Source organism: Poromitra crassiceps (genome assembly GCF_964638095.1).
Source record: "Poromitra crassiceps genome assembly, contig: HAP1_SCAFFOLD_706, whole genome shotgun sequence".
In the NCBI taxonomy this organism is placed as follows: Eukaryota; Metazoa; Chordata; class Actinopteri; order Beryciformes; family Melamphaidae; genus Poromitra; species Poromitra crassiceps.
In genome coordinates, this window is record NW_028151702.1 from 10,001 (window position 1) to 26,922 (window position 16,922).

Genomic DNA, 16,922 nt, shown 5'->3' on the forward strand with positions numbered 1-16,922 from the left:
GCACTTCTGACTCGCCTGCTTCCCAGGCAAGTCAGAAGTCATCTCAAACAAGCCTAATATATTTAATTCAGTCACTAAGCATTATTTGTTCATAAAGTGAGCAGCAGGTGCAAAACAACCATTCAATCAACAAGCATGAGATGGCAGATGGCAGCATAGAATCAAAAGGTTATGTGTGAGATCAATAGCCTACTTGAATGTGTATTTTTTATTTTCATTCTAAATGTCATCACCTTGTTTCTTCTGATTTATATTTCAATTCAAATACATGTCACTTGTGTTACAATGAGCTGAATTAAAGTTAAATGTAATGCAGTGATCCTGTTCTTATATCAGCCTTGATCATTCTCATGAGTCTTTCATCTTGTTTTTAGATTTCCCTATAGGCTACATACGTGCACTGCCAAGAGTAGCAGCAGCGTTATAAAGCACAGGGCCAGACTATATTAACAACATAAACACACATGGCGTCTTTCATTCAGGCTAGCAAGCAAAACTGCTGTCTGTCTGATCCACTGAGTCTCACCCATTGATGTCTCACCACAAACTGTAGAAAGAGATGCAGGATAGCTAAGCGAATAGGATTGGATGAACATTTGACGCTAGGCCAATCAGAGGCAGAGAGGGGCGGGTCATGCCTTTTTTTCCATCATCGCAGCCCTCAAAGGATCCAATTCACACTTCCTCCTCCTCCCCCTTTGATCACATGACTCAAATTCCCCAACTCCCCTCCTCCCACACACACACACACACACACAGTCAGTATCCATGCAGCAGGCTGCTGCATGAGGAGAGAGAACATGCGGTCTCTCCAACACAGAGAGAAAGAGGAGCCCTTTTTGCACTGAGAACACGCGATACTGGTGTGAAGAAGCTCCGCCATTAGGAGCTCTCTGTCCTTTCTTTACACAACAAATAGTCTGGGCACCTTCCACCCCGCTTTTTGTCATGGGGGCGTAAACCCCGGACCCAGAATTAACACCGGATAGCAATGCGCCTAACAACGTCTTTGTTGCCGTTAGCTTGACGCGGTGATGTTACCTAAACTAGAGTCTGATCAAAACAAAGCTAGCGTTACATAAAACAAAACGTTTATGCAATATGGCATCTCCGTCACCACCGCCTGACACACCGGTCAAAACGGTGAAAGAGGATTCTGATACTTGGGTCAAATTGTCAAGTTAACGTGAAAGTTGACGAGCTAGAAACGCTGCCATCCGGTCTAGGGCGGGCTCTAGGCGGGAACCAGTAGGGTGACAAAATCAATTGTGGGCGGGAGCCAGGCTCTTTCTCGCCGAGAAGAGCCTGGTGACGCGAGGTTACACAACAAACCAGAAGGAAAGGAGGCGTGCCGTGAACCGACGTTAAAAGACAACAGCGTGGACGTCTAGTGTGACGTGTAACAAACGCGCCGCGCAGCTTCCCAAAACAACAACAACAACATGGTGCCGGAGTCGCCGCCGGACATGGCTGCTGTGCTTTTGGTAGCCGTTCATGTTCTGCAAATGCGAGCGAAGTTGCTGACGCTCCTCTTCCACATGATGGGAACAATGGCGGATTCGTGGGAGCAAATCGAGGCGAGGTTCGAGGAGGACCTGAAGAGGAGCCGGGAGCGCTTCGAGGAGGCGAGGCGCGCCAGGCTCAGGAGCCGCAGGCGGAGACGTTTGCTTCTCCTCGCACAGTGCGGACTGATCTCGGAGAGACGCATGTGGAGGAGAGAGAGACCACACGGGCCCGTGTTCTGGTCCAACGTCCTCAACAATTTCAACGACGACGAGTGGCGCAGTCACTTCCGTATGTCGCGGGACACCTTCGGCTTCGTCTCGGAACTCGTCGGGCCACACCTGACGCGCAGGACAACAAACTGGCGGCAGCCTCTGGAGCCTCGGCTGCGACTCGCCGTGGCGTTGTGGTGGTACGCTACCCCGTGTGAATACCGCTCCATCAGTTGTATCTTTGGCGTCGGTGTCGCCACGGTGTGCGTGTTGGTACGCCAGGTTACCAGAGCGCTGAAGACGCTGCTCTATAAGCGCTTTGTTGACCTGTCCAGTGGCGCTCGTCTTCAGGAGACGGTGGACGCATTTGCCAGCCGGGGCCAGGGGTACCCACAGTGTGCCGGTGCCATCGGCGGCACACACATCCCCATCCCCACCCCCAATGTCGACGCACCAGCCTACTACAATCAGAATGGGTGGCACTCCATTGTCCTACAAGCTGTTGTTGATCACAGATGCTGGTAAGGAGCAGGGCTATCATCATCATTTGTGCAAAAAAAAAAAATCAACAAGTTGGCCTAGCTAACTTTGTACTTTGTCACTTTAATACTCTGTTTATATCTTGTATTAAGTTGTAAATGTATTTGTACGTATTGTGTTGTCTGTGTATCTTATATAACTTGTGCACAAACTACACCAAGCTAGTTTCTGATTGTGATGAATGATCTGTACGTGTCTTGTCTTTTTGTCTCTCCAGCTTCACACACGTGTTTGTAGGTTGGCCTGGTCGCTCTCATGCTGCTGAGGTGTTTTCCAACTCGCCCATCTACAGGAAGGCAGAGGAGCAAGACGGGTACCTCTTCCCACGTGAGGTAAATACATATGTACTCCATTTTACACTCATATTATCTGTAGATCAATCAATTTATTCCATTCTTAAAACTAACTTCTTTCTCTCTCTCTAAAAAAAAAAAAAAAACGAACTTAAACTTTACCACTATTCCTTCCGAAGTTGTAGTTGTCATAGATTGTGTTGCATAGTTAATTGCTCTATTGCTGACAAAAATGTGTTATTGTAAAGCCCAATTTATGCTTCGTCTGCCAACACTTTTGAAACGGTCGCCGACAGAAATGAGGACTTGAGTCGACACTTTCAAGTGTCTGCGAGCAGCGTCTGCTACCTGGTGAAATGTCTAGTGTCGCTGACTACGTCACATAATGTCGCGCAAGTCTGATTGGCTATATAGACGGGCACGCGCGACTTCCTTGTTTTAGTTTTCGCTGAAATTAAATTAATGAGCTTGTCCCCGGTATTTTTATCAGCATGTCCTTGATGTATGACTTCGTGAAAATCACAAAGAACACCGTGACCAACTTCCCAGAGAGAGAGGAGGTGATTGTGTGGTTGTGTGTCGTTATATGCGGCTGCAGTTACATGTTGCCTCCGACGTGGGTTCACTGACAGCATTCCCTCTCTTGGCTGTCTGCACTAGTTCTCTGCCTCCCTCTGTCTCTAGCGTCACGTGACCGTTGCACCGCGGAGAGAAGCATAAATGCAGCAACATGAGCGACACTTTATTTTTCGTCTGCGACCATGTGCTGAGCGACACTTTCTAATAAGTATAAATTAAGCTTAAGTCGCTTTGGATAAAAGCGTCTGCCAAATGTCGTAATGTAATTTCACATGTTGGACATCACCTGGTAGAACGTGTGCCATCAATGCTTAGTCCTTCACCCAGCTGACCCGGGTCTCTCTCTCTCGTGTCACATGTAATCATGGAACCAGCACACACTTATGCTCCAAATAATGCTTTACTTCTTAAGACTAAGACAACGTTTTGAGCCTCAGGTCATCTTGTCGTCACTTTTCACATGTAATAATCATACAGGGTGCAATCACAGTGATACTGTGGCATATATCTGTACAGAGCTGACACACCTTACACCTTTCTGACAAACTTTCTGACAAAACTGTGTGTGTACTGCTACACGTATTTAACAGAGCTGACACACCTGACACCTTTCTGACAAAACTGTGTGTGTACTGCTACACGTATTTAACAGAGCTGACACACCTGACACCTTTCTGACAAAACTAACTGTGTGTGTACTGCTACACGTATTTAACAGAGCTGACACACCTGACACCTTTCTGAGAAAACTGTGTGTGTACTGCTACACGTATTTAACAGAGCTGACACACCTTACACCTTTCTGACAAACCTAACTGTGTGTGTACTGCTACACGTATTTAACAGAGCTGACACACCTGACACCTTTCTGAGAAAACGAACTGTGTGTGTACTGCTACACGTATTTAACAGAGCTGACACACCTGACACCTTTCTGACAAAACTAACTGTGTGTGTACTGCTACATGTATTTAACAGAGCTGACACACCTGACACCTTTCTGAGAAAACTAACTGTGTACTGCTACACGTATTTAACAGAGCTGACACACCTTACACCTTTCTGACAAAACTGTGTGTTTACTGCTACACGTATTTAACAGAGCTGACACACCTGACACCTTTCTGACAAAACTAACTGTGTGTGTACTGCTACATGTATTTAACAGAGCTGACACACCTGACACCTTTCTGAGAAAACTAACTGTGTGTGTACTGCTACACGTATTTAACAGAGCTGACACACCTGACACCTTTCTGACAAAACTGTGTGTTTACTGCTACACGTATTTAACAGAACTGACACACCTGACACCTTTCTGAGAAAACTAACTGTGTGTGTACTGCTACACGTATTTAACAGAGCTGACACACCTGACACCTTTCTGAGAAAACTAACTGTGTGTGTACTGCTACATGTATTTAACAGAGCTGACACACCTTACACCTTTCTGACAAAACTAACTGTGTGTTTACTGCTACACGTATTTAACAGAGCTGACACACCTGACACCTTTCTGACAAAACTAACTGTGTGTTTACTGCTACACGTCTTTAACAGAGCTGACACACCTTACACCTTTCTGAGAAAACTAACTGTGTGTGTACTGCTACACGTACTTATACATCTGCATTGCTCTCTCCACAGAAATCCATCACTGTTAACGGAGTGGAAGTCCCTGTGCATCTAATCGGAGACACAGCGTACCCCATCAGGAAGTGGCTGATGACGGGCTTCACACGCGACCACCTACTCGCTGAGCAGCAGAAAGCCTTCAACTTCAAGCTGGGCTCGGCGATGACGGTGGTAGAAAGTGCATTTGGACGTCTCAAAGGTCGCTGGAGGTGCCTGGCCAAACGAAATGACATTTCTACCTCCTTTGTGTCGGATGTTGTGGTCGCCTGTTGTATTCTACACAACATCTGTGAGATCCATAAGGAGCACTTCTTACCAGAGTGGAACACTGAGCATCCAGACCTCCCTGCTCCTCACAGTGTTGCTTACTATGGTGAACATGAACCGTCTCACCAAGCTATCCGGGATGCTATTATGTCCATTTTGTAGCTGTTTACACACGTCAGATGTCAGACCAGACAACAACAAACATGTAGGCTGTTTACACACGTCAGATGTCAGACCAGACAACAACGAACATGTAGGCTGTTTACACACGTCAGATGTCAGACCAGACAACAACGAACATGTAGGCTGTTCACACACGTCAGATGTCAGACAACAACGAACATGTAGGCTGTTTACACACGTCAGATGTCAGACCAGACAACAACAAACATGTAGACTGTTTACACACGTCAGATGTCAGACCAGACAACAACGAACATGTAGGCTGTTTACACACGTCAGATGTCAGACCAGACAACAACGAACATGTAGGCTGTTCACACACGTCAGATGTCAGACCAGACAACAACAAACATGTAGGCTGTTTACACACGTCAGATGTCAGACCAGACAACAACGAACATGTAGGCTGTTCACACACGTCAGATGTCAGACCAGACAACAACAAACATGTAGGCTGTTCACACACGTCAGATGTCAGACCAGACAACAACAAACATGTAGGCTGTTTACACACGTCAGATGTCAGACCAGACAACAACGAACATGTAGGCTGTTCACACACGTCAGATGTCAGACCAGACAACAACAAACATGTAGGCTGTTCACACACGTCAGATGTCAGACCAGACAACAACGAACATGTAGGCTGTTCACACACGTCAGATGTCAGACCAGACAACAACAAACATGTAGGCTGTTTACACACGTCAGATGTCAGACCAGACAACAACGAACATGTAGACTGTTCACACACGTCAGATGTCAGACCAGACAACAACAAACATGTAGGCTGTTCACACACGTCAGATGTCAGACCAGACAACAACAAACATGTAGGCTGTTTACACACGTCAGATGTCAGACCAGACAACAACAAACATGTAGGCTGTTTACACACGTCAGATGTCAGACCAGACAACAACAAACATGTAGGCTGTTCACACACGTCAGATGTCAGACCAGACAACAACAAACATGTAGACTGTTTACACACGTCAGATGTCAGACCAGACAACAACAAACATGTAGGCTGTTCACACACGTCAGATGTCAGACCAGACAACAACAAACATGTAGACTGTTTACACACGTCAGATGTCAGACCAGACAACAACAAACATGTAGACTGTTTACACACGTCAGATGTCAGACCAGACAACAACAAACATGTAGGCTGTTCACACACGTCAGATGTCAGACCAGACAACAACAAACATGTAGACTGTTTACACACGTCAGATGTCAGACCAGACAACAACAAACATGAGGGGGAAGCCAGTGAGATGTGTTGTCCATATGTCTTGACCCATGTTTTAAGGCGTAGCTGCTATAATGCACTTGCTATAAGAAGCAAGTTGGATGTGTGTGTGAAAATGACTAGGTGTGTGATGTGCAAACACCTTCCATTATAATTGTGCAGAAGTGGATAGGAGGCACCCGAAAAACAAGCTTTACATTCAATGTGATGCTAAGATATTACTTGAGATTTTTTGTTCCTGCTTGAGTATGTAAATATTGTACATCATATTGATACATTAGTTTTTCATATTTTAATTTTTTTACAGCGTGACATTCTTCAAGAGGTTGGCTTTCTTTCTATGTATCTTAACAGCCATTGTTACATTTGTTACAAATGTTGTGACATTTTCTAAGTGGGAGGTGGCTATTTCCTGTAAATAAACTTCTTTTTTTGATGATTCTTTCTTTCTTTGTTCTTAAATTCTAATCATGGTCAATCACATGTGTGGTGGTCTGCAGAGACATGTTGCTGCTGCACCTTGTTGGCAATGAGCAAAAGACGGTTGAAAATCAGTTTTTCATGTATTTTCAGTGATTTGGTTACTTTCATCTCCGTAGTACTGTTTAGTACATCACGGTGAATAATTATTTTCATAAAACAAGGGGAGAAGTATTGATTTTTATGGTTTTGGTGGAATGCCACTCTAGAAAATAAAATGTGGAATGTTTAAAGCCTTTCTCACATTTTACTTTTAGACACATAACATTAAAATACTAATAACTTTTGATCTGAGAGCTATTGCAGTCATTCAATAAGTTATATACTCTATAGTGGAGAGTTTCTAATTTATGAAGATGTCAAATTCCCTCCATGTGAAGGTTTTTTCAGACAACACATACCAGTGGTTCACCAACTTGTTGATGTTAAAGGAACCATAAACTGATCAAACCCCCGTTTGACAAGATTTTGTGCCAGCGTCCCCCATCTGATCAGATTTTACCTTTAGATGTTTTATTACAGTGTATGAAACCCATGAGCAAAACAGCCATACATGTCCTGCTTCCCCTCTCAAATGTCCCTCTATGCTACAGTCATACTGAAGGCAGACAAGAGGAGGATCATTGTTCATGTAAATGAACCACTCAGCCGTTGACGTCACAATGTGCTTGATGAGTGTCTGCTACATGTCCTGAATGTGCCCTCGTCACATCTGCTTGGAGAAAGTTCTCCTGCTTTCCCTCTGAAAGACCATGATACTTGTTCATAATGTCCCTCTATAGATATGCTGAAGAGACACTGAAGGTGGACAACAGATAGAAAAGAGGATGATCATTGTTCATGTAAAGTGACTTCTCTCACCCATTCATCTCACAATGTGCTTGATGGCTGGCTGTCTGCAACAGTTGCTGAAGGTACACTCATCACATCCACTTGGAGAAGAAACACAAGTGTCCATGAACAGTAACATGAACAGTAACAGTGCTCCACCCATGATGTTGCAGTGGAACAAGGTTCTTACCTTCGGTTCTTACCAATAGACGATCTTTGGTGCAAATGATTAGACTGGTGACGTAGTTTATCACTACGCGATTCCACCTACGCCCAGTATTGTAGTTGTACACAGGCAGAAAACTGGCTGGAGGCTTTAAGACCCCTTTTGTAACATTCACCAAGTCATAAACACAGGAGAGAAAACTATTTAGATCAGACTTAGAAGGATCACCAAATTATTTTCCTCTCTTGCATCTCAGGGCTTCGTAGATCACGATCCCCCTGAAGATTTTCCATGGTTCCTCTTGGCCCCGCCCCTGCTCCCTGTGTCTATGTGTGTGTCTATGTGTGTGTGTGTGTGTGTGTGTGTGTGTGTGTGTGTGTGTGTGTGTGTGTGTGTGTGTGTGTGTGTGGTGTGCGTACCTGGTGATGCCGACGTAGGCGATCTCTTGGCGGTTGGTGTTGTTGATGAGCGACAGGCCGAGGTTCTGCAGCGACACGTTGACTTCCTGCTGGAACTGCTCCAGCTCCTCCGCCTGCCGCGCCTTCGTCACCACGGCAACGTCCTCCGTGAACAGCAGCACCCGCTGACGCCCATCCAGGAAGGACACCCAGTGCACCTGAGACAGGCTGTCATACGCAAACTGACCACACTCATCCTGCACAGAGACACACACACACACACACACACACACACACACACACACACACACAGACAAACAGACAGACAGATTAGATATTTTATTGATTCTCTGCAGGAAATTACTTTGTCACATAATGCAGCCACATTCAAAATCAGACATACATATATATATATTTTTGTATTGCCCTACATATTTTGGTATTTTTTTGTACTAAAATACTGACTTCTACTAAAATGCTGAATGTGCAAAAATTGACTTGAATATCTAAAATCTAAAAGTAGAAAAATACAAGTGCATAACTGTTACTCCCACAGCCACCGACTAAAAACTAAAAGTATATATGCTGAGAAGTGCATGTATACACAGCATACAATTATTTATAGTGCAAATTGAATAGCCTGATGGCAGCTACGGGGAGGACATTTTTAAAGTGAGGCAGAAGGGTTTAATTAAGTGTCTCTTACCTTGACCAGGTCCAGCTGTCCAGAATGTTCACTGCAGCTCCAGCTGAGGGTCCGAACACCGGCCGGATTCTCCCAAGAAAACCTCTGAGCCTCTCCTGGCTTCAACTGACGAGTCACAGAGGAACCACTGAGAGAGACAGACACACAGACAGATACACACACAGACAGAGAGACAGACAGATAGAGAGACAGACAGATAGAGAGACAGACACACAGACAGACAGACGGATAGAGACAGACACACAGACAGACAGAGAGACAGACAGACAGACAGATAGAGAGACAGACAAACAGACAGACAGATAGAGACAGACAGACAGACAGACAGACAGACACACAGACAGACAGACAGACAGACAGGCAGGCAGGCAGACACACACACAGACAGACAGACAGACAGAGAGATACATTCATATAGAGAAAGATAAATATAGAGATATATATAGACGACAGTGTGGAAACAGTATTCTAACACTAGCCTGGTTAAAACCATCCAGATCCATGAACTGTTTGGTTCTGTGGATCTGTCTGGACTCAGCGCTGTGCACAGTGATTTCAGTGGGTGGAAGTAGCCAGTCCTTCAGCCAATCAGCATCAGATCCAGTCAAATCTAAATCCACTCAGAACAACGGCGAAAACATATTTTCGGCTGAGAAACCTCGCTGGTGCAACTCCTGCTCTTGTTTAATTGTTGTTATTGTGTCTATTTCTGCAATAACTGCACTTATGGCTGTTTAAACTCAATGAACGTTGATGTTACTGTTCGAGCCAGAGGCAGCCATTCTTACTGCCATGGTTACTGACCTTTGTCTGTAGCAGACTGTGACTCAGGACGTGTTGTTACTGACCTCTGTCTGTAGCAGACTGTGACCCAGGGCGTGTTGTTACTGACCTCTGTCTGTAGCAGACTGTGACCCAGGGCGTGTTGTTACTGACCTCTGTCTGTAGCAGACTGTGACCCAGGGCGTGTGGTTACTGACCTCTGTCTGTAGCAGACTGTGACCCAGGGTGTGTGGTTACTGACCTCTGTCTGTAGCAGACTGTGACCCAGGGCGTGTTGTTACTGACCTCTGTCTGTAGCAGACTGTGACCCAGGGTGTGTGGTTACTGACCTCTGTCTGTAGCAGACTGTGACCCAGGGCGTGTTGTTACTGACCTCTGTCTGTAGCAGACTGTGACCCAGGGCGTGTTGTTACTGACCTCTGTCTGTAGCAGACTGTGACCCAGGGCGTGTTGTTACTGACCTTTGTCTGTAGCAGACTGTGACTCAGGACGTGTTGTTACTGACCTCTGTCTGTAGCAGACTGTGACCCAGGGCGTGTGGTTACTGACCTCTGTCTGTAGCAGACTGTGACCCAGGGCGTGTTGTTACTGACCTCTGTCTGTAGCGGACTGTGACCCAGGGTGTGTGGTTACTGACCTCTGTCTGTAGCAGACTGTGACCCAGGGCGTGTGGTTACTGACCTCTGTCTGTAGCAGACTGTGACCCAGGGCGTGTTGTTACTGACCTCTGTCTGTAGCAGACTGTGACCCAGGGCGTGTTGTTACTGACCTCTGTCTGTAGCAGACTGTGACCCAGGGCGTGTGGTTACTGACCTCTGTCTGTAGCAGACTGTGACCCAGGGCGTGTTGTTACTGACCTCTGTCTGTAGCAGACTGTGACCCAGGGCGTGTGGTTACTGACCTCTGTCTGTAGCAGACTGTGACCCAGGGCGTGTGGTTACTGACCTCTGTCTGTAGCAGACTGTGACCCAGGGCGTGTGGTTACTGACCTCTGTCTGTAGCAGACTGTGACCCAGGGCATGTTGTTACTGACCTCTGTCTGTAGCAGACTGTGACCCAGGGCGTGTTGTTACTGACCTCTGTCTGTAGCAGACTGTGACCCAGGGCGTGTGGTTACTGACCTCTGTCTGTAGCAGACTGTGACCCAGGGCGTGTGGTTACTGACCTCTGTCTGTAGCAGACTGTGACCCAGGGCGTGTTGTTACTGACCTCTGTCTGTAGCAGACTGTGACCCAGGGCGTGTGGTTACTGACCTCTGTCTGTAGCAGACTGTGACCCAGGGCGTGTGGTTACTGACCTCTGTCTGTAGCAGACTGTGACCCAGGGTGTGTGGTTACTGACCTCTGTCTGTAGCAGACTGTGACCCAGGGCGTGTTGTTACTGACCTCTGTCTGTAGCAGACTGTGACCCAGGGCGTGTGGTTACTGACCTCTGTCTGTAGCAGACTGTGACCCAGGGCGTGTGGTTACTGACCTCTGTCTGTAGCAGACTGTGACCCAGGGCGTGTGGTTACTGACCTCTGTCTGTAGCAGACTGTGACCCAGGGCGTGTGGTTACTGACCTCTGTCTGTAGCAGACTGTGACCCAGGGCGTGTTGTTACTGACCTCTGTCTGTAGCAGACTGTGACCCAGGGTGTGTTGTTACTGACCTCTGTCTGTAGCAGACTGTGACCCAGGGCGTGTTGTTACTGACCTCTGTCTGTAGCAGACTGTGACCCAGGGCGTGTGGTTACTGACCTCTGTCTGTAGCAGACTATGACCCAGGGCGTGTGGTTACTGACCTCTGTCTGTAGCAGACTGTGACCCAGGGCGTGTGGTTACTGACCTCTGTCTGTAGCAGACTGTGACCCAGGGCGTGTGGTTAGGTTACTGACCTCTGTCTGTAGCAGACTGTGACCCAGGGCGTGTTGTTACTGACCTCTGTCTGTAGCAGACTGTGACCCAGGGCGTGTGGTTACTGACCTCTGTCTGTAGCAGACTGTGACCCAGGGTGTGTGGTTACTGACCTCTGTCTGTAGCAGACTGTGACCCAGGGCGTGTGGTTACTGACCTCTGTCTGTAGCAGACTGTGACCCAGGGCGTGTGGTTACTGACCTCTGTCTGTAGCAGACTGTGACCCAGGGCGTGTGGTTACTGACCTCTGTCTGTAGCAGACTGTGACCCAGGGCGTGTGGTTACTGACCTCTGTCTGTAGCAGACTGTGACCCAGGGCGTGTGGTTACTGACCTCTGTCTGTAGCAGACTGTGACCCAGGGCGTGTGGTTACTGACCTCTGTCTGTAGCAGACTGTGACCCAGGGCGTGTTGTTACTGACCTCTGTCTGTAGCAGACTGTGACCCAGGGCGTGTGGTTGACGATGAGAGCCGGAGCCGCTCCTTCATAGTAGTCAGTGAAGCCGATAACAGTGGAGTGATCTGAGATGTTCACGTCCACGATGATCCCTCCATACTGTGAGAAGAGAGAGAGACAGTTATTTGTTATTTTTTAACCCCCAAAATCAAATGTGCACATTGTATTATATTATATTTTTTTGTATAAACTATAACAGCTTAGTTGGGTTCGTTTTGTTTAAAAGGATGCTTTATTTGGTGTGTTTTATTTTCAGATGGAAAATAAATACTTTCTTTTTACCTTTTCCCTGTTGATGAAATGTGTGTGTGTGTGTGTGTGTGTGTGTGTGTGTGTGTGTGTGTGTGTGTGTGTGTGTGTGTGTGTGTGTGTGTGTGATTGTGTGAGCAGTGACACACCAAAGAAAACATGATCATCCTGCAATGAAATGTTTGAAATGTTTTATAGTTTTTAGGTGATTGATGTAATTATCTATTAGAAAACATTCCCTTCACTTTCCATCGTAAACACACCGGTGCGGCTCTGACACAGCCTGCAGAGCGTAGCGAGCCCCCCCCCCCGGCAAAATTATGAGAAAGGTCCCGGGTTTGAACCACGGTCCGTCCCAGATCCTTTCTGTGTGGAGTTTGCATGTTCTCCCCGTGTTTGTGTGGGTTTTCTCCGGGTGCTCCGGTTTCCTCCCACCATCAAGAAAGACATGTATGTTAGGGTTAAGACTCCTGTCAGTGCCCCTGACCAAGACACTGGCAAAAAGAACTGGAGGTGGTCCCCGGGCGCTGCACTGTGGCTGCCCACTGCTCCTAGTTCTAGGAAGGTTCCTAGTAGAGGATGGGTCAAATGCAGATGAATTTGCGCATGAATTTCCCCATGGGGATAAATAAATAAAGGATAACTTCGGGATAAGGATAAAAGTAGCTCCACACCCATGCTCATAGCATTTCTATGGGCTTTGGATATGAACGTATTCCAGTGTGTAAAGATAGATGAGCAGTGCATGTAAACACTGCAGACTGACCTGGTCCATGCCCAGTAGGGTGCCGTTGTCCTGCTTGTTGAAGAAGAAGGACTTGGAGGAAGATTCAGACCCGACGACTCGAACACAGAGCCGGCCCCCCACGCTCTCCGGCCACAGAGGCAGACACTGCAACACACAAGACAACAACTGACAACAATTTTCCTCATTTTCGGACCCAGACCGCCTGCGGGGCGGGCCAACCCGCGGGACCCAGCGGGTTCTGGGGAGGCTGCGCGCATCACTAGCGGAGAAGTAAAGGCAGCGTCCGGCTCACTGACCTCAGTGGAGGCGATGTAGTGCCACCTGGTGGCGGAGGCGTGATCTCCATCTCCCTCCTGCAGCTCGCCCACCTCCAGCTCGTATGAGGACTTGTTGACCAGCGTGAAGAACGGACTCAGGGTCACGATACGGGTCAGGTTAAAGCTGCTCATCTGGATACTCACCCCCACCTGCACACACACACACACACACACGCACGCAGACACACACACACACACACACACACAGAAGTCTGGTCTAGTCTAGTTTTCTCTCCTGTGTTTATGACTAAAGGATAAGTTTCAAAAATGAAAATTAAGTCATTACTTACACCCAATGCTGATGAAAGGGCGGGTTTAAGTTGACTTGAACAGATGTGATTTACACCCTGTTTAAGCTGAAATCTTCACTGTAGCCACGTGCAATAAGAAGAAGGGGGGTGGCTAACTGTAGCCTGCTACAATGAATATTTCAGCTAACAACAGGGTGTAAATGATGTCTTTTCAAGTCAACTTGGCATCTCAGGGCTTGTGCAGACTTGGATTAAGCCAAAGTGAGGAGTATATGGAGCCCTTTTTTGACATCTGTAAGTTGGTCACCATCCACTTCAAATGGTTTAGGTCACAGGATGCTGCGACAGCGTTTTGCTGTGAAACTCCACAAATGTTTTGTGGACTAAACAACTTCCCCTGTGCTTCCATCAGCTGAGATAATGACTGCACTTTTATTTGTGGGTGATCTTATGCTTTAAGAACAGGTGACAAACGTTTTGCCAGGATAACCTTTCTAAGTTCCTATTTTTTTCCATCTGTGTAACATATGTAGAATTAAATAGTGTTAAAATATATTGACATTTAGATTGACGAAAGGAGGTCCAACTACAAAAATACACAGATGGGGGGAATACTTGTATTCCTATAATTTGTATATTCCCATTTGGTTTTGCTACCAGTGCAGTTTGGGAATAACAGACCAGTTTGCCCAACGGTCTGCCTCATACTGCTCATGACACTGACATTAACACACTGTCTCTCTGACAGACAGACAGACAGACAGACAGACAGAACCCTGAGAGGAGGCACTGTATGAGATGTTACCAGGTAGTCCATGGTGGTGGAGGGACAGCGCACACAGCCGTAACTGCCCACCGTGTCCAGAGAGAAGCCGTCTGACCAGGAGGAGGTGGAGACACACAGCTGCAGCTGCACCAGAGGAGAGACACAATGTTAACACACTGTTAGCACACAGCTGTTTGCACACAGCTGTTTCCTTGTTTTTTACAGTGGTTTGGTTTCTCTGGTTTATTTGCATACAGTAATCTAGTTTCCCTTTGGTTTGTCTTTGATGGTTTTGCTTTAAGTTTGGTTGATTGTCTGTTTGTTTGGTTGATTGCATGTTTACAGGTATTTATATGTTTATGAGTGCATATTGGGGTTTTTTAATAATAAAAGATAAAAAGAACATCCTGCTGTTAACACAATGTTTTTTTGTGTGCATTTTTCTATCAGAATGATCGCCTGCATTAACTGCTGTAACCACTTGGCAAATAAATACAACGCAGAAACATCTCTTGCTTTATAATGTCATTGTTTTACACTTTTTTCTGCTGCAGCAATGTGGGAATGAAAGCCTTTCTGCATTCATCTCAGTATGTGGCCACGCCACGCCACGCCACGCCAACGCCACGCCACACCACGCCACGCCACGCCACGCCACGCCACCCACGCCACGCCACGCCACACCACGCCACGCCACGCCACCCCACACCACGCCACGCCACGCTACACGCCGCATTGATGCAGTCATTCCTGCAAAAGGAGTATTGAGTGTCTCTTTTGATTTTCATGAGATAAGCCATAATCATCCAAATTTAAACCAAAAAGGCTTGACATATTTAACTTTATGTGTAATGAATCTAGAATATATGAAAGTTTCACTTTTTGAATTAAATCATGAAAAAAAAAAAAACCTTTCCATGATATTATTTTTAAGATGCACCTGTACTCTGGTCTCCCTTCAAGCTGTGTCAGATCGTTGAAATGACTTATGATTGGTATCGTGTCATTATCCTAACCTCTTCCAAGGAATTTTCCTATTGACTTTCATCTCCTGTGTTTTTTGGAGTCCAGTACTGATTTTTTTTTTCTTGCTTCCCAGGAATCCTGAGTTCCTGCCTGACAGCGCGCACCACATTTTGTTAATAAATCCTTTGGGTTTGTTCAACCACCGACAAGTGTCTGCACTTTGACTTCCACCTGGGTCGTGCTAACAGGCCTACCTTGCTCTTGCTGAACAGGGCCTTCTTCCTGAAGGAGAAGAGCACCACATCTCGGTAGTCTGCGGGGTGTTTGACGGACAGCTCGTCGGCGCGGTACTGCAGCACGCGCGACGTCTTGTTGATGATCCAGTACGGGCTGAAGACCGACAGCAGCAGGCGGCCGTGCGCTCTCGTCACGTGCACGCTCACGTCGGCCGTCAGCCGGGGGTCCGAGTCGCAGGTGAAGGAGACGGGGAAGAACTCGGGCAGGTCCGGGTCCACGCGCACGTGGCCGTGCCAGTCCCGGCCCTGGTACTGAGACAGCACCAGCTCCATCATCTCTCCAGAGATACGAGCGTTCAGGATGTCAGAGGAGCTGCCCTCCTGCAGCTCATAGAACTCTGCTGAACCCTGGGGAGGTGATTATAAAAACACCTTAGATTTACACATCAGAGTCAATTAGAATAGTTTCAATTAACTCACTATGGAAGTCCAGAGAGGCAAGTTGTTGTTGTTGTTGTTGTTATTTATACATATACAAACAATTACAAAAAATACAATATAATCATCATTGAATGTGAAGGAGAATTGCCTAAAAACCCTCCAGGGACTTAAGTGTGGCATTCTCCAGGTAGCATATTATTATAGTAAATAATAAGTGAGAAAACAAAAATAATCTAGGAAATTCTGAGCTTAATATTAATATTAATTATTAAATAAGTATTACAAAGGCCACGATTAACCTGGCAAAAAAAGAAATTTAGAAAAATGATCCTGGCAAAAACCTTTCCCCACCTGTTCTTAACTCATAAACACAGGAGAGAAAACTATTCAGATCAGACTTGGCAGTATGTGTGGTGAGCGTACCTCCAGCAGGTAGCGCAGCGTGTAGGGCAGCAGGTTGCGCAGCGTGGCCACAGGGTGCAGGTGGATGATGTAGGCGGGGTCCCAGTCCTCCCCTCCGGCACTGGTGATGTGCTGCAGGCTGTCGGGCTGCGCCAGCGTGTTGAGGCTCAGAGGCAGGAAGCTGCTGTCTGTGGCCGGGCAGCGCAGCACAGAGCGCACCTCAGAGCTGCGGTGCACCTGCTCCTTCCACGACACGCAGGTGGAGGAGGCTCCGTATAGCCCCTCCAGATGGCCTGCCGGGCGCACAAACAGCTGGGCCCTGGGGAGGGGAGGGTGTAGGCAGAGGTCACACATACTGAATAA

General features: G+C 46.9%; 1 protein-coding gene across 1 annotated transcript in view; it reads right to left on the reverse strand.

Annotated features, from left to right (window-relative positions):
• Positions 1–16,922, reverse strand: part of LOC310771495 (intermembrane lipid transfer protein VPS13C-like) — a gene marked incomplete at both ends in the record, with an annotated part of 76,363 nt that overhangs the window by 8,470 nt on the left and 50,971 nt on the right. Inside the window, 8 exons of the mRNA XM_083664094.1 lie at positions 8,367–8,602; positions 9,052–9,178; positions 12,149–12,282; positions 13,199–13,324; positions 13,477–13,647; positions 14,554–14,658; positions 15,735–16,124; positions 16,581–16,878. Of these exons, the coding sequence (XP_083520220.1) occupies positions 8,367–8,602; positions 9,052–9,178; positions 12,149–12,282; positions 13,199–13,324; positions 13,477–13,647; positions 14,554–14,658; positions 15,735–16,124; positions 16,581–16,878 (1,587 nt within the window). The remainder of the gene's footprint in view (positions 1–8,366; positions 8,603–9,051; positions 9,179–12,148; positions 12,283–13,198; positions 13,325–13,476; positions 13,648–14,553; positions 14,659–15,734; positions 16,125–16,580; positions 16,879–16,922) is intronic.